This window comes from Nelusetta ayraudi, unplaced genomic scaffold, assembly GCF_046127955.1.
Source record: "Nelusetta ayraudi isolate G7.1 ecotype Tasmania unplaced genomic scaffold, CSIRO-AGI_Nayr_v1 ptg000007l, whole genome shotgun sequence".
Lineage (NCBI taxonomy): Eukaryota > Metazoa > Chordata > Actinopteri > Tetraodontiformes > Monacanthidae > Nelusetta > Nelusetta ayraudi.
This window is the reverse complement of record NW_027466057.1, coordinates 845,295-873,139: the sequence shown is the minus strand read 5'-3', so window position 1 is coordinate 873,139 and position 27,845 is coordinate 845,295. Positions and strand designations below refer to the sequence as shown.

The 27,845-nt window shown below is 53.9% G+C and overlaps 1 protein-coding gene across 12 annotated transcripts in view; it reads right to left on the bottom strand.

The window, feature by feature from the left end:
* meis2a (Meis homeobox 2a) overlaps positions 1 to 27,845 on the bottom strand; it is an 88,618-nt gene that overhangs the window by 14,988 nt on the left and 45,785 nt on the right. For all 12 annotated transcript variants that reach the window (XM_076017671.1, XM_076017676.1, XM_076017674.1 and 9 more), the window contains exon 9: positions 11,708 to 11,784. In XM_076017671.1, coding sequence (XP_075873786.1) covers positions 11,708 to 11,784 — 77 coding nt within the window. The remainder of the gene's footprint in view (positions 1 to 11,707; positions 11,785 to 27,845) is intronic.

Here is a 27,845-nt window from a genome sequence, read left to right as displayed (position 1 = left end):
CCGGCGCGGCTAACCTGCTCCAGCTCCACCAGTTTTTTTTTTTTCCTCCTTCTTCCTTTCTTTTTTTTTTTTTTTCTTTTTTTGTTCTGACGCGAGGCGGCGGGGCGGAATCATCTCCGCTTCCTGCTTCCTCACAGTCAAGTCCCCTAATAGTTCCCGTCATTAACCTCCCCTTCTCCCGGGAGGTGGGGTGGGGGTGAGGCAACCCTGCACGCTTTTTTTTTTTTTTAACTGACATTATTTCCCAAAATCACCGCAACACATCGGCCTCCCTTAAGACACCTTAAGGGAGCGCGGCAAAAAAAAAAAAAAAACAGAAGAAGAAGAAGAAGCAAAAAGGAAGGCATCGTCTGCCAAACCCCCGATAAAGCAGAGGGACCAACAGCCGTTTGAAGAGCATCCCCACCAAAACATCCAGCAACGTGTCAATATTAGCTTCCGTCAAGAAACGGTTCCGGGGGCCGCCGGAAGCTTCTTTCTCCATCGCTCCTTCTGGGAAGGCCGGCGGCTTCCCGCTCTCATGGAGGGGCCGGGAAAGCGGCTGGATCGGGCCCCGCCGCGTCTTCCAGAGGACCGGCTGAGCCGCTTCTCTCTCTCGATTATTATCTGCATTTCCATCCTCCATTTACCGCCGCCGCCGCTGCCGTACTGACGCGTGACTTTTTTTTTCTCTCCCCCTCCTCCGTCTCTCCCCTCTCCGCTCGCCCTCGCCCTCCCTTTGTCTCTGCTCCCCTTTCATTCGCCTCCCTTTTTTCCTCCCTCCGACTGGTAATCGAGCGAGAGGTTTCGCAACCCTTAGACTCTCTCTCTCTCTCTCTCTCTCTCTCTCTCTCTGTCTCTCTCTCTCCCCACCACCCACCCCAATCTCTCCCTTATTGTCAAATATCAAACAGGGGGTGGTGTGGCTTTGTGGATTACCGGGGGAAGCTGATAATGACATGATGGAGGCGTGATATTTCAAACAAAATTGAGTGTCAATTGCCTGAATCGTCAAGGCAGCACAAGTGGCGGCGGCGGGGAGGAAATAAGGCCAATCCATTTCCCTTCTGCCTGGTATCAAACGGCTGCTCTTCTGCCTCCTTTATAGGACTATAATGGCAGCGGCTCAAAGAGAAGAAGAGGAGGAGAGAGAGAAGAGGGGGAGGCCTGTGGAGAGTGGGGTCGGCGCGGGGGGGTGGGGTTCGACTCTTACATCCTTACACACACACACACACACACACACACACTTGTAGCACATACATAGGAGCTGAGAACGAACTTCCAGTCCCAAATCTTAAAAGCCAAAAAAAAAAAAAAAAATCTGAAATCAGGCTCAGTGTTTTTTCTTTTTTTTTCTTTTTTGCCCCATTTTTTTTTTTTTTTTTTTTTTTTTTGCTCTCCACCCCCCCCCGGACTCCAAACATACACATGCAAATGCTCCATCCTCTTGACACTCTCTCTTTTTCCTCCTCCTCCTCCTTCTCCTCCTCGGAGCAGCCATAAATATAGGGCAGTAAAAATGCAAAGCAGTCGGAGCAATTAATAAGTGACACCTTCAGTGGGAAGCGCTATCTTTGGAGATGTTGTACTGTCACACACGCCGCTGCGCCTCCGATGGATGGACGGTAGCAGGCAGACCCGCTGTGTGTGTGTGTGTGTGTGTGAGTGTGTGTGTGTGTGTGTGTGTTTGTCAGAGGGATTGTCCCTCCCACTCGTCTGTCATCATCCCGATTATTGTCTCTCTCTGTGAGTGAGTGTTTCCAACTAGCAAGTTTTTTTTTGTGTTTTTTTTGTTTTTTTTTGCGTTTCCTTCCGGCACATCTCAGTGACCACAGGAGTCGTGGGTCAAAACGCCCCTCCCCCTCCTCCCCCGGACTGCTGAATAATTAATCTGAGTTTTCGATTGCACCTGATTGCTGCCGTGACACACATACGCCGCGCAAACACACACTCGTGCTGCCGCCTCCGCTGCGGTCAGGGAAGCAGAGTTTAAGGAGGGAAGGAGGGAGGGGAAAAAAAAAAAAAAAAAAAGCATCCCCTGCGGCTGGCCGGGCCGGCCGGCCGGCTGGCTGATATAAATAGCTGTTGTTTGTGTGGAGGGGACTGCTGGCAGAAGCTACAGCGACACTGTGGAGAAGGACCGCAGGGACTCGGCTGTGCCTGGTGGCCCGCAGCGAGCGCTAGCCTCTCAGATCAGCTCCGCCGCCCAGCGTGTGTGCAGCCGCTTCCGCTGGCCTCCTTCACGTCCCTCCGCCTCTCAGCCAGAGCGCTCAGCGCCGACGCTTCGTTCCAGTCAAACTGGTTTTTTGCGACGGCGACAAAAAAATTCAGCCGAGAGACGCCCTGAAACTGACCTCCTGATTGGCAGGCTTTTGCTTTTTTTTTTTTTTTTTTGCACGCGCGCGCGTTTTCAAGCAGAGGTAAACCCGACGCCGGCCTTTGCCGAGAGCTGCCACTGCGTTCTGTGAGTTCTTGACGCCTTTACTGCACATTTTTCTGTCAGAATGGGTCGCAGGCTGGTTGGCGCAAACATTCTCACCCCCCTCCCACCCGCCACTCTGGTGCCTCGATTGAAACATCATCACCAGTAATGGGCGGGATAAATATTCATAAGGCAGCGGGCAGAGAAAAGCCTCGATTAGGCTAATATTCCTCTAATTTCCTCTCCCCCCCTTTTCTGTCCTTATCTCATTTGATCCCTATCTGCGTCTGCAACTGCTATTACCCCTATGGCCTCGTTTTCGCTCACTTATTTATTTATCTATCTGGAAACAGACACTTCCGATCATTTCTGAAAACGAATGCACGCTCGTCTTGTTGAGGACGTGGCAACAAGCTGCCGCGTTTGTTTCTCACCTCCCTGAAATTGCAAATTGCTAGTTTGGAAGTCGCCCAGATTTCGGGCCGCGTTCTAATTAAGGTGGTATTTTTTTTATTTTTTTTATTTTTTAATTTTGCGGCTGCGACATTGTCTCACCTCTCCCCCCCTTCTTTATTTTTCTGCTCTTTGCTTGGCACCGACGCCGCTGATATCTCATCCATAACAGGCCCGAACGGAGGCAGAGTGCGGCTGTGCAAACAAAAGGTCGTATTGATTTATAGCGTCTCCCATGATCGGCTTATTGGCCTGCACCTCAAAGCCACAGAGGGCACCAAGCCATGAATCACAGCTTCAAAAACACACACACGCACGCACGTACACCAGGTAAGAATAATACATCGGGGCATTGCGGAGGATGTTATTTCAATCGGTGTCTCAGCCTTTCATATGTCAAAGGATGCTCTTTAATTGTCTCTTGAAAGGGCCGTCGAGGGAAACGGTCGAGCCACACAAACAAACAAAAACACACAAAAAAACCAAACAAACCCGAAATACAAAACTGCACTTTTTTTTTTTTGTTTAAATTTGTTTGTTTTTTTCATCGTCGTCGTTTGCGCGTCGAACGTGGAGACGGAGAGAATGTGCCGCGTGTGAAAGAAGGAGGTGAAGACGAAGAGGAGCGTGTTCGGACAGACAGAAATACCTGCTGGAGGTTCACGAAGTTTAAAGGGCTCAGCCGCCGCGAGAAGAAGATCCCGTCGCCGCGTGCACACACACACACACACACACACACACACACACACACACACACCCTGAAGGCCCATACTGTTACACCTGGTCACCTTAATCCCTTCTAGCCACCCCACCCCCCCGACGCCTACACACACACACACACACACACACACACACACACCCTCAGCTCTTGTTCCCTACACACAGAGACACCACCCAGCCACACAACGATCAGCCAACCGGAAACACATCGGCCAACAAGATAGACTCAGCAGCGCCCCGCGGCCAGCGGCCCCCCCGGCCATCTCGCCAGATAAAACTAATTATTCCGAATCTTTGTCAGATCGTCTGATCCTCTGGGGGGGCGGGGGCGGGGGTGGGGTGGGGGGGGGGTGACGGTGGCGGCGGTGGGGGCCACGTCTTCCAATCCCTCCCTCTTCTTCCATTAGTCATAATCCAGCGAAAAAGAGTCAAGAATCTTTGCGAGCCCCTTGGTCAGCCGAGCCGAGCCGAGCCGAGCCGAGCTCGAACACGTGGCCGAAGCTCGAACGCAAAAAAACAAACAAACAAACAAAAAACGAAGGCGATTAAACTTGCTGCAAAAAAATGAATAAAAACTACGCAAATTCCCAATTCCCAGGACTGTCCGGCCCCACTTTGCCTCCCTGGGGGGGGGGGGTCACATGACCAGACGAAGACCCCTCCCCCGCCCCCCCGCCCCCAAGGAAGGCCGCGGAGGAACCATTCCACCCAATTAGACGCGAAGGCAAATGGAGGCTCATAAACGGAGACTCGACTGTATAGACTTTGCATTTTATCTCCCGTCTCCCCCTCCCCACCCACCACCCCTCCTCACCCCGCCTCCTCACCCCCACTTTTACGAGCAACCGCCGCGAGGGGGGGAGGGATAGAAGAGGGAGAGGAGCACGGCGAACGAGGGAAGAAGTCGGCGACGACGATGACGGCGAGGAATAAGAATGAGGCGCAGGGGCCCTTTTCTTTTTTTTTTCCTTTCCTCCTTCCTTTTTTTTTTTCTCTCCCTCTCTCTTTGCCCGCCGTCGAGCCGGAGGAGAGGCGAGGTCACAAATCTCGCTGCTATTCCAGCACGTGACATCTCCGCTCGTTTGCGGCTGCTCATTAACAAACAATACTGCTGTGAAATTGGTTTAATGACAAAGTAATAAAATTGCTATTCTGCTCACAGATGGCCTAAGGCGCAGGGAGATCCTGGCAGGCTTTACACTGTGGCTGCTGCCCGCGTGCATTAAGCTGCTTGTTCACCAGAAAAAAAAAAAAAAAAAAAAAAGAAGGAAGGAAGGGTGTAGAAGAAAAAAAACAGGATCCTGCACTTTGGTTCTCACTATCAGCAGCCCCTCATCTTCTTCGTCTTCTTCTTTTCTTTTTTTTTTTTTTTAAGGGCTCCCAGTTCCCGCAAATAAAATAAATTAACCTACTTTCCTCTCTCGCACTCTCCTTGAATCCTACCTCCCTCTCTCTCTCTCGCCGTCTCTTTCTCATGACTCTTCTACCTCACCTCACCCCCCCACCCCCCCACCCCGCACCCCAACACCGCTTCTCACCCCAAGTGCAGAAATTACCGACCTGAAAAAAGAAGGGGGGGGGGGGTATGAGGGCCTCACCCACACACACTCACACAAAAAAGCGGCTCGACTTCATTTCAAACGCCGAGCTCTTGTTATTAAACGACCCGCCAATAAAAACCGAGCCGTTGAGGAATGAAAGAGCCAAAAGGAGCAGAGATGTACAAAGACCCCCCCTCCCCTTCCCTCCTCCCACCCCCCCTTGTTCTCTCTCTCTCTCTCTCTCTGTAATACCTCTCCCAGCCCACTGCCGCTCTATCCTGCCTCATCTGGCTTCGCTCGCCCCAGTGCCGCCGTCTTTGCGGGAGAGTCTTTCGCTTGTAATCGGTGAAAAAAAAAAAAACTTGAGAAATGCAATTATTTTATTTCTTTTCGTCCGCCGTTGCCAGTCTTTTTTTTTTTTTTTAAGCCGCCACCTGTTTTTCATAACGGGGCCTCCCAGTGAATCGACTCCCCGATAAACAGGGGAGCGGGGCTCGTTTTTCGCACCTTGTAGCCCCGACAGCGACGTCCCCAGGTGGAGCGCAGACCCATCGGAGGTCCCGATTTAATGCGAAATGTCCCTTCACTGATTATGAGAGACAGAAGTCCATCTTCTCCCGCTCTTGCTTGCCCATCTTTTTACCAGCCCCCAAAAAACGTCCAGCTCTGGTGATCCAGCTTCCTGTGATGTCACAAAGGGGCGCCAATCCCAGGTGGTTGGCTCCGCCCACTGCGATCACCCTGCGAGCCTCGGCTTTCCAGGCTTTGCGCTCATCCTCCCCCGGACGTGCGTAAGGTCGATCGAGGCATCACTTTGTGCACAGAGCTGAAAGGAGGCTGTAAACACGGGGCTACGTTCCGGAGGACATCTGGCTGGATGCCAGAAATGGCGTCCGAGCCGCCGGGGCCATGGCAGTGACCAAGCGCCCGCCTGCCTGTGACATGTGAGAATAATGAGGGCACGAGACTTCCTTCCTTTTTGTATTTTTAGTGGCTGTTCCGCTGAGTCATTTGTCATTGCCGTCATCTTTCTGGCCTGTGCGCGTACTTTCAGTTTTGTTCGTAGGTGAAAGAAAGAAAAAATGCAGTCAGCTTCACAGCTAAAAAGAGGCTGTAAACAGAGGGCTAAATCTGAAGCATTCTGGAAAGCTATTTGCCTGTTGCGCTCCACTGCAGTCCGACAAATGAAAAACGGGACCTTTAACACGGCGGCGGTGCACGTTGGCGCCAGCTACCCGAGACTACGTTGCCTCGCCTCGCCTCGCCTCGGATCAGCCCGCTTTCGCGCCACTAGCGCATGTTTTGGAATCGGCGGTTTCGGCAGCCCACTCCTGCTGCATCCTGCCAATAATGACAATGTGTTTCATCCTCCAGTCTGCTCCAGTGCCACCCCCCGCCAGCCCCCAGCCCATCCACCCACCCACCAAAACAGATAAATGGGATTATTATTACGGCATCAAGAAAGCGGCTAGGTCAAATGAACTTAGCCGGTAGGGGGGCTGGCACTTGGGATCTGACAACAGACTCAATTCTGCTAATTAACTGCCAATTAGCGCTCCCTAAATGAGAGGGATCATGATGCCTGTGTTGGCAGCGGCCCTGCACTTTTTTTTTTTTTTTGCGTTTTTTGTCCCCCCCCCCCCTTCTGCCTCTCCGTCTCAGTCAGACGCGCACATAAACCCGTGTACACACACACACGCACGCACACACACGCACGCACACGCACGCACATGCTAGCAGCCGCAGCCACAGCCTTCGCCGCTCTCGAGCCGTATATTTAGAAAGCCGAGGGCCGCGCGGCGGCCACTGCCAGGAGTCCCCCGGTTGCGGCCAAAAAAAGGCCCTGACATTTCCATCTGGGTCAAAGTTAGAGAGATAACCGGCAACTTTTGGTCAACTGGCCGCCGAAGACCAGGCAGAAAATGGAAGAAGAGGAGAGGAAGAGAGAGAAAGAGGGTAAGAGAGCGAGAGAGAGCCAAAAGCCGGGCGATTTACTGGAGATGGAAAAAAAAAAGAGAACGAGCGCAGAAGAATGTACAGGACTTATAAGATTTTAATAGTTACGCGGAATATGGGAAAAACAGAGGCGGCTGGACGGCGTTTTATGGATTCCTATTACATTTGGAAAATATCGGTTATTATTTTTTTGCAGTTCATAATGGGCTCACCCGCTCAAAAATAAAATCACAGGGGATCATAAAAGTCGGCGCTGCGAAGCCTCCCGCTGGAGCGAGACGAAGCCGGGGGTGGAAAGTGCGGCGTTAAGCGGAGGAACAAGTTCAGCTGCGGCTCGGCTGCTTCTCCCTCACCGCTCGCAGACCGGTGGACCCCCACCAGGTCCACGTCCTCCACTCACCGACGTCTGCGCGGCCTTGACTGCCGCTTCTCCCTCCAGCCTCGGTTATATTGCCCCAGTCGCCCCCCCCCCCCCCCCCCCCGACCTTCATCTCAAAACAACGACTTTATCTAAACCTCAATGTAAACATACAGTAATTACGGCGCGGCCGCGATACGATGGCCGCGTCTCGTGGAGAGTGGAGTTTGTCCTCCCGCGGTGGTGGTGAGGAGGGGGGAAGGACGGAACAAAGAACAAGGAGGGGGAAGAAAGAAAGAAAGGAAAGGAAAAAAAAAAAAGCAGGTGCACCATTGCCTGGCCCTGGAACGGCGGAGGGAGACTGAACCCATTTCATCTTCCTCAGCCGGGCACGCAGGCGGCCTGGCGCCGCCGTCTGTCGGATATCCTCCTCTTATCACATGACCTGTGCTCCGGCTGGGGGCAAAGGTTGGCTGTGATCCGCCCCTGTGTCTTAATAACTCACTCATTGTATTCCTTTCTGCTGCTAATTAGAGCCTCTCCCCTGTGTGCGTGTCTGTCTCTCTCTCTCTCTCTCTCTCTCGCTCTCTCTCTCTCCCTCTGTGTGTGTGTGTGTGTCTGCGTCTATGCTTGTATTCCCCCCCGAGGCTACGCAGACATAAAAACAGAGCGTGTCTTGGTGCCCTCTTTATTGTTATTAGTGCTCCAGTGGCACGGCAGCGGGCTGCGGATGCCAAGAACTGACAGATTTGCTCAGCCTCCCTCGTCTTCGCCTCCCCGTGACCAACCGCCCCGGCTGCGGGATGTGCGGGATAACGAGGGGGACCTTTTCCTCCTTTCCTCCTTTCCTCCTTTCCTTCCTTCCTTCCTTCCTTCCTTCCTTCCTTCCTTCCTTTTATTCATTTATTTATTTCTTTAGACGCCTCCTCCTCCTCTTTCTCCTCCTCGCCACGGTCATACGTCATGTTTCTGTCCCCGCACGTGTGTCTGGTGCATGTGTGCGCTCTCTGCGCGCGCGCACATGTGTGTGTGTGTGTGTGTGTGTGTGTGTGTGTGTGTGTGTGTGTGAAATTGCCCCAGCGGTAACTAACGGCGGGGTAGTCGGCGTGTGTGTTTATGGCAGCCGGCGGAGAGCAACGTCTCGCTGAGACATGAAAGGATTCGGTCAGGCCCCATTTAGCCCAGACTGATAGCGCCGGGACACCGGGAGATGCTGAGGCAGGCTAATACGCAGCAGCCAGATATGCCCGGCACTGTAAAGAGGCGGCCAGTCTGCCTTTTCACCTACTTTGTTATCCCGCCGCGCCATGTGCGACACGGCCCTCACCTCTTGCCACAATCTTAAACAAACGCACTTCGGGCCAGCTCGGACCGCTCCCCGATTCCACTTGGGACGGCACCAGAGCAAACAGCCGACCCTGATGGTCGACTGATGGCGCTCTGACACACTCCGTATAGTGCGAGCGGAGAGAGGCTCAACGCAGACGGGCGGGGCGCTATTAGCGGGATAATCAAGATCCCTCACGTTCAGAGTGAGATGGTGGACTTTGACCTTTCTCCTCGCTTCCTTATTAACATCAGGCGGCTAATGGGGGGGTGCGGGGCTGCAGGAAAAGGTGAGGCCGCCGGCTAATGACTCGGGCCGGATATAGAACCCGGCGGCGGCGAGGAAAAAGGTCGAAAGCGGCGGCTCATTAATGGACTTTGTCATCTGGGCGGCCAGGTGAGCAGCAGGTACGAGCAAAAAGAAAAGAAAAAAAACGGGCAGGGGGTGGAGAGTCGGGGGGGTGGGCTGGGAGTGGGGGGGTCGATGTTATGATTGGGGGGGGGGGTAGTTTTTGATGGAGGTCAAGAAGGAAAGAGAGAGAGAGAGAGAGAGAGAGAGAGAGAGAGAGCGATGCACCAGCGTCGCACAGAGCCGCCTTGTTGCCGCGGCGGCCCAGCAGACAAAGGCCTGATTCAGCACATCCTTCCCCAGAGGGAGAGATTCTGGAAACCCAAGACGGTGGTGACCATCTCCTCCCTCTCTCTCTCCCTCTCTCTCTCCCTCCTCTCCCCCTCTCACCCTCCGCCCTGCCCTCGCTCCAGCCGGCCAGTTGGTGCGGCGGCGGCGGCGGCGGCCGTTCATCAAAGGGCAGCTACAGAACAATGCGAGGGGGCCAGCCAGGAATTCAAAGAGGTGTGTGCGTGCGTGAGTGTGTGTGTGTGTGTATGTGTGTGTGTTGCTTCTCTCTATCATATCCCAGTTGGACCTTCTCAGTAACTGCTGGAATCTCTGTGAATCCAGCACGAGAGGCGGACGGTGCAGCCGCTCGCACTTTCGCACGCGGGCTCTTTGTTTTCCACCTGCGTCGGTTTCATCATCAAACACCCCGGCGACGAGCAGCGAGTGCCAAACCGGCTCCCGAACCCGAAGGATGCACTCCTCCTCCTCCTCCTCCTCCTCCTCCTCCTCCTCCACCACCTCTCGTTGTCCCGGTGTGGCCGTGTTTGTGTCGTTAACGTGCATGTATGTATGCGCGGATGGAAACGAGCTTCGCGAGGACGTCGTCCAGCACGAGATTCTTCCAGGCCTCTTTATAAATGGATCCCAGGCATTTCGGCGGCAGGCTTGGATTTCATGACCTCTCGCGATGGGAGAGGGGAGGGGCAGGGGAGGGGAGGGGGCTCTTCCTGTATCTATCTCTGGCTCTGTCTACCCCCCCCCCCCCCCTTCCCTCCCTCTCTCTCCTCCCTGCCTCCGTCCTCGCAGGTCTTCGCCGGCGACTTCCGCATTAATCACCATGACACAGGCAAGGCAACTCAATTTTCTGCTCCCGTAGGTAAGATGTGTGGCGTCCCAAAACGGCGGCACGAGGCATGAAACGGGCAAAGCGGGGGGCTAATCTTTGGTTACTAGTGTAATTGAAATGCTATCCACACTGTAGGGTGCATTAAAGTCTGATAACGGCAGTTCCTGTGGCCAATTTAAGTAGCTTGACTTCCTCTGGGCTGGGAGGGAATAAAGGAGGAGGAGAAGGGGGGAAGAAACGGGTCGGGAGAGAAAGAGAGAATGACGGGGAGGTGTGTGTGTGTGTGTGTGTGTGTGTGTGTGTGTGTGGGGGGGGGGGGGGGTCGCCAGATAAGGCCCGACAAACCAGGCTAATTCTCCAGGCGTGTTTCTCATTGTGATCCGGTGGGGGAGAGAGAGAGAGAGAAAAAATGAGGGGAGGGGGAAAAAAATGCATCACAGAAACCAAAAAAATCAATTGACCCTCGGGTGGCTTGTCGGCCTGCGAGTCTGATAAACCTAAAAGCTTCGTTAATGTCGGCCCGCCTGTACCCAACAGATAGAGCACTTTGTAAATGAACCGGCTTTGATAAATATATTAAGGGAAAGCTGCGAATAAAAGGCGCAGACTTGTCATTTGTAAATAGAACCCCCCTGCTACACGGAATTAGAATGATAAAATGGGGCTCCATATAATTAAGTTTGTGTAAGACCTGAAATCCGTGCAAATACCTTGCCGGAAATTTGAAAGGAGGCTGTCAGTTCAATTAATCTGAACATCACCCCGAGAATGTGCCGAGCGAAATTAAGCCGCAGATAAAGGCCAGGCTAGTATTTTGATAAGTAATTCCTGTATCATTTCTTTGCTTCTGTGATCATTTTATTTAATCCACCACCCCCAGTTATGTGCTAAGCCATCTACAAAGGCCCTGCTGGCCAGGCCACCGAAAACCTTAATCCACCATATAGCTCATGCGCGTATAAAAAAAAAAAAAAAAAAAAAAAAAAAGATGGGAAGGGGGTGGTGGGACGAGGGAGTTTTCTTTTTTTTTTTCCTTCCTCTCCTGCCTTTTGTGGGGGCACCGGCGCCGGTGTTGGTTTTTGGATGCAGGGCTGAGGTGGGCGTGGGGGTGGGGGGGCTGCAGGGGCAGCTTATGACGGCTGCCTTTCTCCCTGAAATACATCCCACTGATGCGCCGGCATCGCACCACAAAGGCCGGTGACTTAGCGGCGGCGGAACACTTCGCCGATAACGCCGGAACATCCGAGTAGCTTACGTGTAATAACGCTACAAGGGCTGCTGTGTGTGTGTGTGTGTGTGTGTGTGTGTGTGTGTGTGTGTGTAACCGGGGAGGGCTGCGCATAAACGGTTTTTCCCACTCTGGCGGGCGGAGAGGGGAGGCGAAGGCTTTTTGATAAAAAACAAAAACAAAACAAACAAACGAAGAGCCGGACGGACGGACAGACGGACAGACGGGGGCTGGCGGCGGATGAGATCTTTGACTCACCAGTTGTTTACTTGTAGGATGGTGAGGCCCGTGTCCTGGGCCAGCTGCTTCTTCTGCTCTTCGGAAGGGTACGGGTGCTGTGGGAGGCAGAGAGAGAGAGAGAGAGAGAGAGAGAGAGAGAGGGATGAGCACACGTGGGTTCTCCAGCTTTCTCCAGGAATATTCAGGCTCGTGAAATGCATTGAAATTCAGAAACAAACACAGAGACTGAGGGGGAAACTGTGGCCCGAGTTGCGTTGCCGCCTCATTACTGCGAGTGTTCAGCGCTCCCATGTTTTGTTGCATTGTGTAACCCAAGACTGCACCTTCTGGTGACCTCCAGCCAACCCTGGCCCCGCCCTGCAGTACAGTATAGGCATGCACGGCGCTACACGTGTCCCAACAAACACACACACACACACACACACACACACACACATAAGCGCGAGTCAGCCCTAAACCTGTCAGAGCTGGCTGGGCAAGTTTGTCAAAACTGTCAGCGGTGGTAACCCCCCCCACCCCACTCCACTACCCGTCCCTATCCCTGCCACACCCGCACGCACACACACACACACACACACACACACACACTCACACACACACACACACACACACAAAAATAAAGAGTCATCATCAAGCCAAAGTTCCTGTGAGGCCTAATGCTCTTTCTCCTCTCTCTCTCCCCCTCTCTCTCTCTCGCTCTCTCTCACACACACACACACTGTGACTTCCCACAATCCTTTCAGAATGGCGAGAAACACAACGAGTGGGTTGCAGATTTGCGGCGAGCGCGTTTATCCCCCCCACCCCCCCGCCCCCGCCCCGAATGTCTGACATGTACGCTGGCGGTGGCTCCTTCCTTTCAGCCGAGAGAATAATGCCAAGAGAACACACACGCACACACTCACGAAAATAAAAAAGAGGAAACGCTACGAAATCTCCTCGGCGCTCCTCGCCAACATCCTCACCTGAAAACTGTAATTGTGGGAAAGGAGGAGGAAGCAGACGAAGGAGGAGGAGAAAAAGAAAAACAACGATGACACCGTTTGTGTCAGCTCCAATCTGGAGAGCGCGGCGCTGATATAAATGGCAGGCAACCTTGGGCTGCGGCGCTCCCCCCTGGGCCCGCTGCGGAGCATGACAAAACAACAGTGATCGCTGGTGACAGATGTCTTTAAGGGGCCAGATTAGGAGTCGGGACGCACGCAAACGCAACAAATGAGACGCTCATTCAGCCGCCGAAGACAGACGCACACACACACACAGAGGCAGGGAGGCAGCCACCGTGCGTGCGTGCGTGCGTGCGTGCGTGCGTGCGCACGAGCTGCCGACGTGACACCTTCCCATCACAACACAAAAACATCCCCCTTTCACAAAGTGACACTTAAATCCTCCTTTATTTTTCTGGCTGATTTCAAGCTCCATTAGCGCATATTCATCCCTTTTTGGGTGGGAAAAAAAGGAGAAAAGAAAAAAAAAAACACCACCTTTGCCCCCCCGACGACGACGTATGTCTGTCATCTGGTCTCCTCCTCCAAACCTGACGGGTTTTTGGGAAAAAAAATTTTTTTCCTGCGCCAGCTCGTCCTAATTGAATTCAATTTCAAACGTGCCGCGATAGCAAGTCGCTCAAGAACGGCTTTTCCCCCCGTTTGAAACGTAATTGATGTAAGTGAGGTTCCGTATCAGTGGCGAGAGAGAGGGGGAGAGAGAGAGAGGGAGAGAGAGAGAGAGAGAGAGAGAGAGAGAGAGAGAGAGAGCTAGCCGGGCTTCACCCGTTTTTTTTTGTGGCCGCCTGTCTTGACGCGGTCCGTTTTAATTAAAGGTGAGGCGGCCGGAGGAATGCGACCGAGCAATAACAAACAAAAAAGGGGGAGAGAGGATGGCGTGGGGAGGGGTGGGGGCGTCGAGATTGGACGAATAATGAGCCGCGGCTGCAGGGAGGAACCTAATCTGATTCCAGTCGGCGCACACGCGCTCGCTTTTTAATATGCTAAAATCATTAACGAAGAAAGACGATAACACCGGCGAGGAAAATACACTTTTTAATTGCCAGGTGTTGACATTTCCCCTGCCCGGAGGAGGAGGAGGAGGAGGAGGAGGGGAGGGGGGACGGTGGCCGAGCGGGGGGGGGGGTCCTTCTTCATGCGCCTGCACAAGCGCGAGCCCGCTTTATTCGGCACACCTTGCTCGCACCTTGACCTCTGACCCCTGACATCAACCTGAAGTTTTGTTTTTTTGTTTTTTTCCCCCGCACACAGCTGCTGCTTTGCTGGGTGTTTTCTCCTTCTATCTAGGCAAAAATCCCAATTGAAATTGCTTGCAATAACCTAATGTAGCCTCCAGTGTAAGTGGGGAGCGGGCAGGGCTTTGATTGAAAATTAAAATTTCGCATCCGGAGGACAAGTTTTGCAAATTTTGGGGACGTGACAATCAGCAGGACTTCAACCTTTTAACCTTGACGGGCAGTTTGGCGGCGCTCAAACGTGATTGGCCGATCGGCCGACTAGCTATTGTTAAAATACAACGTCGACTGTCGCGCCTCATAAAGTGGCTGGACGAGTGCGTGCATGCGCTCTGTCCAACCGTGTTCCCCCTTTTCCTTTCTCACTCTGCTCCACTTTCTGCCGTGACCTCGGTCGCCGGCCGAACGTGACGCAAACGCGACCGGACGGGACGCGAATCGCGAAGGGCGGGCGCTAAAAAGATGATGCGGCGCGAAAGGGGGGGTGGGAGCAGGCAGATTGGAAACGGAGGTGGGTTGGGGGAGTCGAGGGTGGGGGGGGGTGGGGGGGGGGGGTCATCTACATTGTATTAAGGCTTCCTCGGCCTCGGACCCTCGGTCATCAATCGCCCGGTGTCAGAGCCGAGCCGGCGCTTCAGCCCCCCCCCCCCCCCGGTGATAAATACGGCGGGCGGTTGGCGGAGCTCGCGCGGCAGCCGCGGCCGTAATGAATGGGCTGAACAAACAAGAAAGATGTCTCATCAAGGAGAGTGGGGGACATTAAAGCAGCCCCGCGGAAAAAAAAACCCTGAGTAAGGAGATTTACTCCGACCGCGCAGACACACACACACACACACACGCACTCAAAAATCCTATTTGCTGCAGCTTACACCTCTGCGGGCTCTTGTTCACTCCGCTGCTCCTTGGCCCTCGGCCGTGTCAGACTACACAGCCGCCCCTCCCAGAACCACACCCCGAGACTCGCGTGCATTTACTCATACGCGCTGCGCAAACACGCACACAGAAAGAAAAAAAACCCCCGCGACTAAACACACAAACACAATACGCCTTCACACGACTTTCCCCCCGCTCCCCCGTACCCTCCTTATCCATCGTCAACTTTGAACCCCGGCTCACGCATTCCGTGCTCTAAACCCCACACGTACACACACGTACACACACATACACACACGCAGAAACGCACAAACACATCAAGCGCTTTACGGCCGAGGCTGCGGGGCCACCCACGCTTTACGCCGGGGCAGCTTTTCGACTCGGAGCCATGTTGCTCTGAAACCCCAGCCCTCGCAGAGTGATGTGTGTGGCGGCGGCAGCAGCAGCGCCACAAACGCACACTCTTGCGCGCACACAAACACACACACACACATGTAGACATTAGGAGCGAGGCACCATGGTGGGCCTGGTGGTTACAACGCTGCAGCAGCCGTGAAATTGGAGAACAGCTATTTAGACCTCTGCGTAACCTCTACATGTTAATTACCCCCCCAGTAAAAGAAGAAGAAGCTGTTAGTAAATCAAGCTGGAACATTTTATAACCCATAAAGGCTGGGAGAAAAAAAAACATATATCTCGTTTGGAAATGAGTAAACAATGGAAGAATCTGCCGTGTTGGCTGCGACGTCCCTCTGTGGCCAGAGGGGGCGGCGCGACGCGGTTATTTTCATTGATGAAATACAAACGCGGCCGCGCGATCAAAGACGCTATCGACGACCACCCCCCCCCCCTCACCGCCCCCTCACCGCCACCACCACCCCATCCCCCGCTGGCTTCGCGCCTGCTCGATATGCTCGGGCTGCAAACGCCAAGGCCAATATCCTAAAAATAGGACGGAGCGCAAAAACGTAAAACGGCCGGGTCGATGAATAGGCTAGAAATGAGCCGCTCGCAATTTGCGGCGTCGATCGACGGGGGAGGGAGCCTCCGTTGAAAATCGGAAGTTGAAGTCGGCTAATGCGGCCGCCGTCCGACTCGCACCGCCCGACCTCTCGGAGATTAAAAACAAACAAACAAAAACAGCCGAGCACAGGTGGATTTCATTCTGCCAGCCCACTGCTGTGTGTGTGTGTGTGTGCGTGCGTGCGTGTGTGTGTGCGTGTGTGTGTGTGTGTGTGCGTGACCCACTGCTGGCTAAATTACAGGGTGTGACGTGCACTGTGCCTCCTGATAGTAATGGATGTAATGGCCCCTGCGGTCGCTGCGGCATTACAAGCCGAGGTGGCTTCATCATCCCCCCTGTGTGCGTACCGGCCCGGCCCAGCCGGCCGGCCCCGGGGCCCCGCCCACTCCCGGAGCCCCCCGACCAATGGAGGGGGCCCGCGCCGACGAGCGACGACTCCGCCATACATCACCTTGGTTCCCTCCTGACAGTTATTCGCTGCCGTCGTCAAATCCCACCGCCGGATCATTATCCCCGTCGTTCTCATTCAGCCCCCCCCCTATCTCCCCCCCCCGCACCCCCACCCAACCCCATTCCCTCCCCCCCTCCCCCATTGCCCAAGAGGCTGGCTGCGGACCCCATTGATGGATGACATCATCAGTGTGTGACATGAGTTATAGAGCCGGGTCACGGGGTGGTGGCGGCCTGCAAACCTATTCCATGCTAATGACTCTCAGGAAATCGCAGGCCATTGGCTGTTTACCCCGGCCGCCACCCTCCCTCCCCCCCCCCCCTGCCCTTCCCCCGCCCCGCCGCCATGGCAACATGAAGGATCCGCTAATGATGATTGGTGTGATTGAGGTTCGCTTTTTTTTCGCGTCTTCCGACGGGCTCGTCGGGGGTTCGTTTGCGCTTGTATGTTTTCTTTTTCTTATTGCTGAAAAAAGTGTTGTTTTCTTTTGTTTGTTTTTTTTCCTCCCCCCCCCCGTCGAATTAGCTGCAACGCGCACAAACAACCGCGGTCGCTCTCTCCGCCGCGGACGCCTCGCTCCGACGAGCCTTTAATTGGCTTTATTGTGAGTCGCCGACCAGCGCGACAGCAATATTGCATTCTGGTATTTCCTTTCATATATCGCTTCCCCGTGCATTGATTGGAATCTTACTCGCTTTTAATCAAAGCGGCCGCCGGCCCGATAATAACGTTCACTGTCAGAAAATGAAGGCAATCAAATACAGGAATGACGTTTTTATTAATATGGATTCGCCGTCGCCGCCGTTGGCAAAGATTGGCACATTTTAAATATAAAGTTGCTGTCGTTAATAACGCCGCAATTGGCTCCCTTTGACAAATGACAATGAGATTGAATGCATATCGGCATTACGGGGAGATCAAACAGATAAGGCAAATAAATACGGCTAGAGTCTTTTGTTTATTTATTTATCTTTGAGAAGTGACGCGGGTGTAAAACTCGGCTTCTTCTTCGCTGCTTTCTGACACATCCAGTGGCCTGAATGGAAGGATGTCATTAGCTACCTCCCTCTGCAAACATCAGACGAGCAGCTGATAATTGACATAATGTTGGTATTCTTTTCTTTTTTTTGACACGTCTTTTTGTCGGTATTGTGTTTATTTTTATTTATTATTATTTATTTTATTTTGCAGGCTTAAATTTCCCTCGGACAATTTGTTTAAAGCTGAAAAAACTTTTTCCTTCCCGTCAATTCCCATTTTCACGGCTTTAACTCCTCTGCCTCCGCCGGCTCGGCTGCCTTCTCCTTCTCCCTCCGCCCTTTCCCGTCTGACGGAGGTGAAGGCAGCTCAGCGTGTTTGCGTTCATTTCGCCGGGGAGGAAAAAAAAAGCGAAAAAAAAAATAAAAATAAAACAACGCTGCCTCTTGACAGCAGCTCGAAAAACAGGCGAGAGCGCCATGTGACCGGGCGATCCCGCTCTGCTGCTCTTTCGCTTTCTCCGCTGCACACACACACACACACACACACACATGCACGTGCACACACGCACTCACACTTATAAACAGAACTCACGTCTTGCCAGCCCGCTAGCCGCGCGCCCTGCATGCCAACCTGCGATAACGGCGAATGGGAGCACGTCCGTATCTACACCTCGCGCAATCTGCATTCGCAGCATGCCGCGGCACTTCTTGCCTCTGCTGCCGTGGCTGCTGGAGCCGCAGCAGCAGCAGCAGCAGCAGCAGCAGCAGCAGCAGCAGCAGCAGCCGCAGCCGCAGCAGCAGCAGCCGGCACCGGGGCCCTGGGCGGCTGGACTTGCCCTCTGACTGTAAAACGGCGATGATTGCGAGTTGCAAGGTGCAGCGCCGAGGCCCGGGGCGTCTATTACGGAGCAGAAGGGCCCACAGTCTGACTGTCTGTCTGACTGTCTGTCTATCTGTCTGACTGACTGTCTATCTGACCGGCTGCTTGGCCGGCCGGTTGGCAGCGCATCTGTGCCGCCGCCGCCGCTCGCCGCTGTTGCTCACCGCGGCCCCCGCCACAACAATCGCTGGCTGCTGCTCCCGAAAGCCGGCGCCTGGCCCGCGGCCAGCAGCCTGTTTGCTCTACACCATTAATTTATGTTCACTGGAGATGGTGCGAGGTTGTAGGGAAGGCGCCACGGAGTTGGCTGCCAAAGCCGCCGTACCAGTAGGAGCGGGTGAGGAGGCGGTGGTGGGGGAGGGCGGAGGAGTGAATGGGAAGGCGGGGTGAGGGAAGAGCCCTGGAGGATGTGCCAGATAAACGGGCATCTGATTGTTGGAAGCTCCACGAGGCTAAATAGCAATCACTCCCACACAATCCCAATGCACCTCCGGACGTAGCGCATCGACTCCAAGACGAGAGAGAAAGAGAGACGGGTTTTTTTTCTTTTTTTATTTCTTCCTAAAACGCTATCACGCACAGAGATAATTTGGACGTGCTTTTATCCAATCAAGAGAATAAAACTGGAGGAAAGCCGCCCACGTCGCTGGGGGGGTTGGGGGGGAGGGGGTGGACTCCCCACAGACTCCCGAACCGGCGTCGGTGGAACCCGACCGTCCGTCGGACTTTGCCCACAGTTACGCAAACGGTGCGCCGTGTTGCGGACCTGGTCTCGTTTTCTTTCTTTTTTTGCGCACGTTCTTCTTCTCTCTCTCTCTCTCTCTCTCTCTCTCTCTCTCTCCCCCCCCCTCTCTCTCCCTCTCGTCTTTTGGCCTGCAGCCGCAGAGATGTGCCTATTTAATCGTCAGATCAAGTTCATGGCTTCTTTTTCCACCGCGCCGCCCCCCCCCTCCCCTCCCCTCCGCTTTCAAAAGGAGGAATACGATCCCTCCATCGTTTCAGCACCCCCCCGCCCCCTCTCCCTCCCCCTCTCTCTCTGTTTCGGTCCCGCTGTACTCCGCAGGCCCCAGCAGCTATCCTTCTCTCTCTCTCTCTCTCTCTCTCTCTCTCTCTCTCTCCCTCTCTTTTTGCACGCTAACCCGTCTGGCCTCCTCTCCTCCGCCCCACCTCTCTCCTCTCCTCCTCATCTCGTCCCCCCTTCCTCCTTTTCAAAGTTTCCGCTCGAGCTCTAAGCCAGGTCCTAGAGGGCAGGAATTTGGCCTGGTTTTTCAGACCAGTCTGATGGCTTTGTTGTGGTAACTGCCTGCTCAGGGGCACCCGGCTCTGCTCTGCTCTGCTTCTCCAGCTCGCCTGGATGTCAACACACACACACACACAAACGCACGCACGCACGCACACACACACACGGGCTCGGTACTCGCCCCGACGAAAGCTAGAAAACATGTTGCTGCAATAACTACAGCTGAGCTGACAGATCGCCCTACAGGTGGTTTGTTTCGCTTGAAATGTCAAAAAATTTAATTATCTTATTAAAATGTCTTCATGAGGGTTTCAGGGTTGTTTTCGTTAACCCTCTCTCGTCGTGAGGCGAGGAGCCGGCGAAAAAAAACAAAACAAAACCCGACGTTCCGCCCACTTTGTCAACAGCCGCGTAATTCTCGTAGCGACGGCGCTGGCCGTCGTAAAGTCGCTAAGCCTCTGGATAAACATATACGCGGATTTTAATGATGTATGTACATATCGTTAGAAAAAGAGCAGCAGTGGTTTCCCTCAAGGCGCTTGTGAAACCGCTGTTATCATCAGAGGTTATCGCCCAACCTTTGCACTCCCGCAACCATTCACGTCTTTCACGCACTTTTAGCAGCGGCGATGGGTAAAGGAGTATTCGGCGGCGGCGCTCCCGAGCTTCCCCCCTTCAGGGTTTAGGCTGTCTAGGCAGTGATTGGCTCTTTCTTTGAGATCTCGCGAAGCTGACAAATCACTTAAAATAAATATTGGCGGAAAGCTGGCAGGCGCTCGCAAGTCCGTTGGGGAAAGGGCTTAATATTTTAGCATACAGTGTCCCGTTAGCTTTATCTCCCCTTGCCATTGTGTTCCTCAGACCTCTGTTTAACTTTCTAACCCCGAGTGGAGTGGAGCGGATCTTCAGCCCAAAACAGAAGCAGATTAATCGGTGACTGGACAGAATGAGAGGAGAGCGTGTGCGTGTGTGTGTGTGTGTGTGTGTGTGTGTGTGTGTGTGTGTGTGTGTGTGCGTGTGCGTGTGTGTGTCACTCTTCAAATAGAAGCTCCTGAGAGTTTCCACTCAGCGCTTCTCCCTTTCACCCTGCATTAGGTTAACGAGCAACAAGTATTCAAATACGCAAGCTTGCGATGTCTTTTAGCTCCTTCTCTCTCTCTCTCTCTCTCTCTCCCTCTCTCTCTCTCTCTCTCTCTCTCTCTCTCTCTCTCTCTCTCTCTGTCCGCCGCCACTCTGCACATTCTTGGAAGGTTGAGAGGTCCGGCACATTCTAATAGCAAGCCTCGGGACACAACAACAATAGCACAACCACTTAAGAGAGGACAAACAAGAAGAAGCGCCCCCCGGGGGTCCGGCTACGGAACGTCAGGCCAATTTGGACGATATCGCAAGACATTTATAACGTCAATTTTTTTGTTGTTGTCGGGTCGAAAAAATTGAAAAGCAAACGCGTAAGGTCACGGACGACCCCCTCCCACCACCGCCACCGCCACCACCGCCGCCACCGCCGCCCGCCTTTCTCCTCCTCCCCCTCCCCCGCCAACAAACAGCTGCAGGGGACACTTCCTGTTTGCTAATGATCCTAAATGTGCTCAAGTCAACCATGTTAAATTTTCTCTCCCTCTGAATGGACAGCTGGGAAGGAGAGGATGATTTTTCCTTCCCCCCTCCCCACCCCCCCTTTTTTTCCGTCCTCCAGTGAGAGAAGCTCTCAGGCCCTGACAGAGAGACAGACAGGCACTTCAGACCAAGTCAGTGAGACGGGGGTCAGGGTCGGGGGGTTGCTGCATAGCTGATGGTAACCATAGGTGCATTCATCGCAGATCACAAGCGCTTCCGTGGAACAAAGCCAGTCGGCTGCTGATCAGTCACCGCCTTGTCGTTCACCTGTTGTGTCTGTTCTGTTTTACTCTTTTCTCTTTCTTTTTTTTTCTCTTTTTTTCCTCCTGCGCACGTCGCCATTCAGCAATGCGAGCCTGCACTCAGCTCCACCTTTCATCTGGGGGCTGTGTGAGTCAAGGAGATGCCTCCTGTCGTTGCTCAACACCCAGGGGCGGCTGGGCCGCCGCGGACTGACAAAAATGCCCTCGAGGATCTTTTTCCTCGTTCTTAATGTTCCTCAAAGCAAACGCCGACATGTGACGAGAGTTCGAAGGCGTCTTTTGTGAGGCGCCGCTGAGAGAGGAGGCGAGATGAGATGAGAGGAGGAGGAAGAAGGAGTAGAAGAAGAAGAAGAGGAGAAGACCTGGGGGATTTGCTTTCAGGTTAAAAGTAGAAAATATTTAAGTGCACATTCCTCAGTCCTTTCCCCTCCTCTCTCCCCTTCTGGCGCTCTTAGGCTCAATCCTGCCCGCGGGCCGAGGTGACCTTTGACCCGGCTGGCCTGCTCTGGCTACAGCCCTCCCGTTTGTTAGGGGCTTTATCCACTGACAAAGCAGGCAGGAAGTTGGCAGCCACCCAGCAGCCCCATGGGAGGATGACCATCAGCTAGCTCAGCTTACCGCCTATTACAGCATGGTGGGGAGCACGAGTGTGTTTGTGTGTGCGTGCGCGCGTGTGTGTGTGTGTTTGTTGCGTCTGACGCGACGTGTGTGCGCCTACTGTAAGCACGGTGCCCGGCGTCAGCCACTGTCGCGCTGCTGCAGGCTCGCGGGTTTGAAAAGAAACAAGACGACAAACAGTCCTGAACTTTTCCTGACATCTCGCCAATTTCTCTTTTCTTTCTTTTTCTTTTCTTCTTTTTTTTTTCTTCCCATCGATGATACCTACTGACACGCAGGGAAATCAGCCCGGAAGCCAAAAAAAGAAACCAGCCAAGACTACGAGCTAACCCGATCAGATACGGATGTTAGCGAGAATCAGGCAAGCGTCCAGCCACCGGACTCTGGGGACTCCAGCACGCTTCTGTCTCTCTCTTTCCTCCAGCGCCCCTCCGTCCTTCCTTCCTTCCTCCCTTCCTTCCTTCCTTCCTCCTCCCTCCTACTCCTCCCCTGCCTCCCGCTCCCCAGCAGCTCCTCGCTCGCGCGAGCACTCGCTGCGGCCCACTAAAACATTATATCACGAGACACTCTAGTTTCACTCCCGCCACTCCATAAAAGTCAGGTAATTCATACTTCATTTATATACCTTCCCATTAATAAAGCTGATGAACTTTTACTCCTTAAATCTAATGGGCCATTTTGCCGTGACTGCCGGCACTCGCCGTTTTCCCAGCCTGCCCTCCTTCCCCCGCCGTCGGCAGGGCGCTAATCCTGCAGCTCGTCCGCAGTTTTTTTTCTTTTTTTTTTACGAGCGGAGAGAAAAAAAAAACGGGAGATTTTTTTTTTTTGAGGCTTTTGACTGACCTCTGCCTCAGACAAGCAGGGACACGTTCCATATGGTGATTTTGCTGGAGCCCCAGCTAGCTAGCTCCGTTTCCACCCCCTCCTCCTCCGCCTCGCCCTGCGATCCAGGGTACGACGGAGGGGTCGCTGACCTCCGGTCCCGAAGCAAGGCACCGTGGCTCCCCGGCTCGGAGGCCTGTTGACAAGCGTCTGTGTTCTTTTCAACAACTCGTTGAACCGCCCCGCTAACCCCTTCCCTTCCCAGGAATGTAACACAACCGCTTGCTGAGGTAACCCGAAGCCCCTCCCCTCTCCCATCCTTCATTTACAGGAAGAGACAGAGAGTAAAAAGTGTGTGTGTGTGTGTGTGTGTGTGTGTCGAGGGGGTGTTTCTTGGGACAGCTGTCCCCCGTCTCCCCGGTCTCCCCCATCTCTCAACTCTTGCTCCGTCTTTATTTCTCTTAGTCTTTCGATTTGCCTCTAGCCGGCCGACTGCAGAATAATTAATGATGCAACCAAGCCCAGGGGGGACGACTCTGACCAGCACGGCCTGTTCCCGAATGCCCGGGCCAGCCGTTTTTATGGAGGACCGGAAAATAGAATGAGGAAAGAGAAAAAAGGAGAGAGAAATGGAGCCAGGGAGGGAGACAGATGGCCAGAGGAAGAAGGAGAAGAGCAATGGTTGATGGCCTTTTCTCCTTCTTTTTCTTCTTCTTCTCCTTCTTCTTCTTCTTCTACTCCTCCATTTTTTGCCCTCCTGGCCTAATCCTGTCCCATCCCCCTTCCCTCCCCCTCTCTTTCTCTCCTTCCCTCCATCCTGATGCCGGGATTGGGGGGCCTGACCTGCCTGGTGATTGATGGTAATGTCTCAGGAAGTCATTTTCCCCGACAGCACCCTGCCGCCTTTCACCAGGCCCCGGTGCAGAGGTGAGCCCATCACATGGATGCTTTTAACTCTTTGCTCGCTCACTCGCTCTCCCCCGACCCATCCGTCTTTCGCGCTCTGGGCCGTGCATGCCGGGCAGCGCCACTGCCGCAGCTCAGCACAACGACGACAACGACGACGCCAACAACAACAACAACAACAACAACAACAACAACAACTAAAAAAAAGAGGCGTGAGAAGGGCATGAGAAACGTTTTCCGCGCTGGGGAAAATGAGATTGTTTTACCGAAATAAATAAATCATTTGAGAATCCCCGCGGCCCATCTTGAAGTGGATCTTCCAAGTGGCCCCTAATTCAGGTTGCTGGGGATGGATCCCCACGACTCCATTACTGTCAGCGCTCACCACCTCCATTATGGCAATTAGGACATGGTTCCAGCGCGAGGAATGCTCCGCTACGCGCCGGAATTGCTAACATCTGCCGCGTCTCCGCTCCATGTGTCAGAGGAGGCTTGTCTTTGCTTAAACACACGTCTCTCCTCGACGGCCGCACGGCGCTCTTCACTCCCGCCTTCCCTCTCTCTCTCACTCTCTCTCTCTCTGGGTGCCGGGTTCGCCTGCATTTATTTTCTTAATTCGTCTCAAACTGTGCCTTAAAGAGATCCCTCTCTGTTTGAGCCCAAATAACCTAAAATGATCCGTGAAAAAAAAAAAAAAAAAACGAAGTGGGGGAAAAAAAAAAACCCTCTCATGCTTCCCGTTTTCAATAGGCTTCATTAGTTTTTAATATCTAGCCAAGGAAAGGAGGGGAAAATGGCGTGGAGATAATCAATGGAAAGGAGCCGGTAGCCTATTAATCTCCCCCAAAGGATTGTGGGCTAATACACACTCTTGCATAGGCAAACATGGCCGTGCGAGGCGAACACATCTGTCTGCCTGGATGGGCTACTTAATGAAACAGCCCGCATTTGGCTGCCGAGATGGATGTCGTTCCACCAGTGAAAAATGACTTGCCTCTCCCGCCAGGCTGAGCCGCAGCACGTGATGGGGCTCCGTTCAATTCGCCGCCGGAGACCTGGCAGCGTCCACCCCCCCCCCCCACCCCCCCACCCCCACCCCGCCAGAGAGTGGCTTTCGAACAATAGGACGGGACGAGGGCAAAGCGCGTCCCTGACTTGGGCACGATCGTATCAGGGAGGTCCGAATACGAGCAAAGGTCCGAACGATCCGGGAAGGTTGCGGTAGCGCACGTAAGAAGAGCCGCAAGAGTTGGAGGAGATAAAGGCCACGCAAATGGCACAGATAAGCAGGCGTAATGCGTTGGAGCAACTGTTTTTGCAAGCGTGTTTTTGCAAACGGGGTTGTTGCACGTGCTCCGGCCGAGGTGACCCCTGGTCGGGGAGTCCTGTAACAGGAGCTCGCCTCCAGTGCAGCCGGCTCGCTCTCTCGCTGTGCGCTAAACAGCCACCTGAAGACAGGATTAGCCATTGTGACCCGGCCCCGAAGGTAACTGAGACACACCTCCGGGGGGAGAGACGTGAAACGCACACTGGCTCACGTGTTTCCCCGGCGACAGCGGCGGACGGAAGGTGACTAAGGCTGTTTGCTCGGCTTGAATCAAACCCAGCTGATCACGAGATCGGAATGATTCCGAAAAAGTGACTCATCGCACTGCGAAGCGCAAGTGTGGGTCATCGGTCCAGACCGAAGCTTTGCTCAGCACCTGCTGTGTGAGTGCGGCGCGGCTATTTACACTCCCGACAAATCCCGGAGCTTTCCCCCCCGCCCTCACCACTCACCACTGGAGACGCAGACGGGAGATCTACGCGGCTGGTGGGCCGGGAGACAGGTGGCGTCGCGGGGCGGGGGAGGGGTTGGGGAGGGGATTCAAGGTGCAAACAGGACACTTATAAGAGGATGAGCGCAAGCTGGATACGGCGCAGCGTCAGCGGGGCCGAGGTGAAGGTGTCTGCCGGGGGAAAACAACGGCATCAAGAGTCTGTAAGAGGATTTGGGGCCGACTGAACCCGCCGCCTTGGGCTGAGCGGTGGGCGTGGGGCGGCAGAAGATTTTTTTTGGTTTGTGCCTGCGTGGAAATTGACGCCTGTCAGAACCTCGCCTGTGACTCAACTCTGACGGCACGCGTCGGGGCGTCTGTTTTCCTCCCGCGGTGCCGCGTCGCACCAGCGTGTGTGTGTGTGTGTGTGTGCGTGTGCGTGTGCCGCGCTGTGACAAATGAGCTGTGCTTAATTTGCCGCTGATTATGCGGGCTGCCGGTGCCCTAAAACCCCCTTTGAACTTGTAATTGCCCCTGGTTTCAGTAATGAACATTAAGGAGGATTCAGAAACGTGTGGCTAATTACACATTTTTGCCCCCCCACCCCACTCCAACACCCTCATCCCTCCCTCTTTTTTTTAATTTCTTCATCTGAGAAAGAGTAGAAGGAGTGGTTGGGAGGACTGGAGCCAAGGAGGAGGCGCTGAGTTTTTCATTTTTTTCATTTTTTTCAGGGGGGGGGGCGTACGTCGCCGCCGTCGCCCTCTTTATCTGTATAATTGTACAAGCTGGTTTATGGGCTTTAGAGAGGTGCTTTGTGTGTCATTCGCTGGCAGGCCCGGGGATATGGGGAGGGTGGCGGGGGGAGGGGGGGGGTTTGGAGTCTCGCTTTCGTCATGATCAATATTCAGGCAGACTCACATCTAGAGCCAAGGCTCGCTCTGCCCGGATTTGTGTTCATATATATATATGTATGTATTTCTTCTTCTTTTTTTATGATTGTTATGTGTGGTTTTTTTTGGTATTTTATGCATTTGCTCTGTTCCATTTTTTCTCTTTCTCCTTTTCTTTTTGCAAACAGCCTGCGCTGACGCACCGGCCTTTGTTTTTCAATGCGACCCAGCTTTTGCGCGCGTGCACTCGCATGTCCTCGCGCGATCTGGGTCGGCGCCGTGCCTGCAGAGGAACCCGGAGGTTTGACCAGGTTCAGCAACGCATGGCTCGATACATGCGGCTAGACGGCGAGATGCTGGAGCAGCGGAGCGGGCGATGGTCCGCTGAGGCTGCTGGAAAACGCTGGTTGAAGGAGGGGGGGGGGGGGGGAGTCGGAGAAAAGGAGCAACAAATTGACCCGTGCAGCCTCCGTCTTTGATGTGGACGGGGGCTCCCTCTTAAAAATAAAAAACACACAAAAAAGAACTCAGCCGGTATGTTCTTTGGGGGGGGGGTGATATATCAGAAGTGGGTGCTGGGGGATGAAAAGGTGAGGAAGTGGAGATGGGAAGAGAGGTGAGAACAAGAGACATGGCTCCCAGTTATAAGGACCCCACTGTGCAGGAATCCCAGCCGAAGCCGACCGCTGCACTGGCGAAACAAAAGCACACATTGGAGAGGAGGAGGAAAAGAGGGGAGGAAGAGGGAAAAAGAGCGAGAGGGAGAAAAAAAAATCACACAAAAATGGCAGGAGTGGGATTTGGCGTAGCCGCGGTCCCTGGACAAAGCAAACAGTGAAACATAAGGTCTGTTTTTTATTTATACTCAGCGCTTCTTTCCCTCAGCCCTCTTTTCCCTTCCCTTCGTTAGCCCCAGCTTCTTTTTTTCTCTCGCCCGCTTCCCTGCTTGTGCTGCTCCTTCTTTTTCCTCTCCCCCTTTTGCATTTTCTTCTTCTTCTTCTTCTTCTTCTTCTGCTTCTTCTTCTTCTGGTGTGAGATGAATATCAAAGCACTGCTGGGGCAGGCAGCTCAAAAAGGCCTGCAGCGGAATCTCATTGGCCTCCGCCGTCCCCGGCATGCAGCAGCAGCAGCAGCAGCAGCCGCCACTGTTTTCTTCCTTTGCCACAACCCGGCAATCAACTGTGGTGGAGGGAGCGGAGGGGCGCGGGGCTTGCCTGCAGGGTGGTACCCCTGGAAGTGTAATTTAAGGAAACTTGCTCCAAGATGTGAAACCAAAATCCCTCTTATGTATTTTGTTGTGAGTAAGATAACCCCCAAAACTGTTGCAAAAGGGCAACTGGGGAGAAAAGAGAGAGGAGAAAAGCGAAAAGAAATCTGCTGCCACCATCTTAATAAGCCCAGCTTTCCCACCAGGGGCGTGTGCGCTATCGCAGGCAACCGCTGTGGGGGTCCCTCGCTGCCCCGTGACATCACTCAGCCTCGTTTCTGACAGCGTCAGCTCCGAGTCGGCGGACCCGGTGTTATGACTGGAGCAGCTGTGGGTTGCGCTGCTGTGCGGCGGCGGCGGTGGCGGTGGGAGGGGGGGGG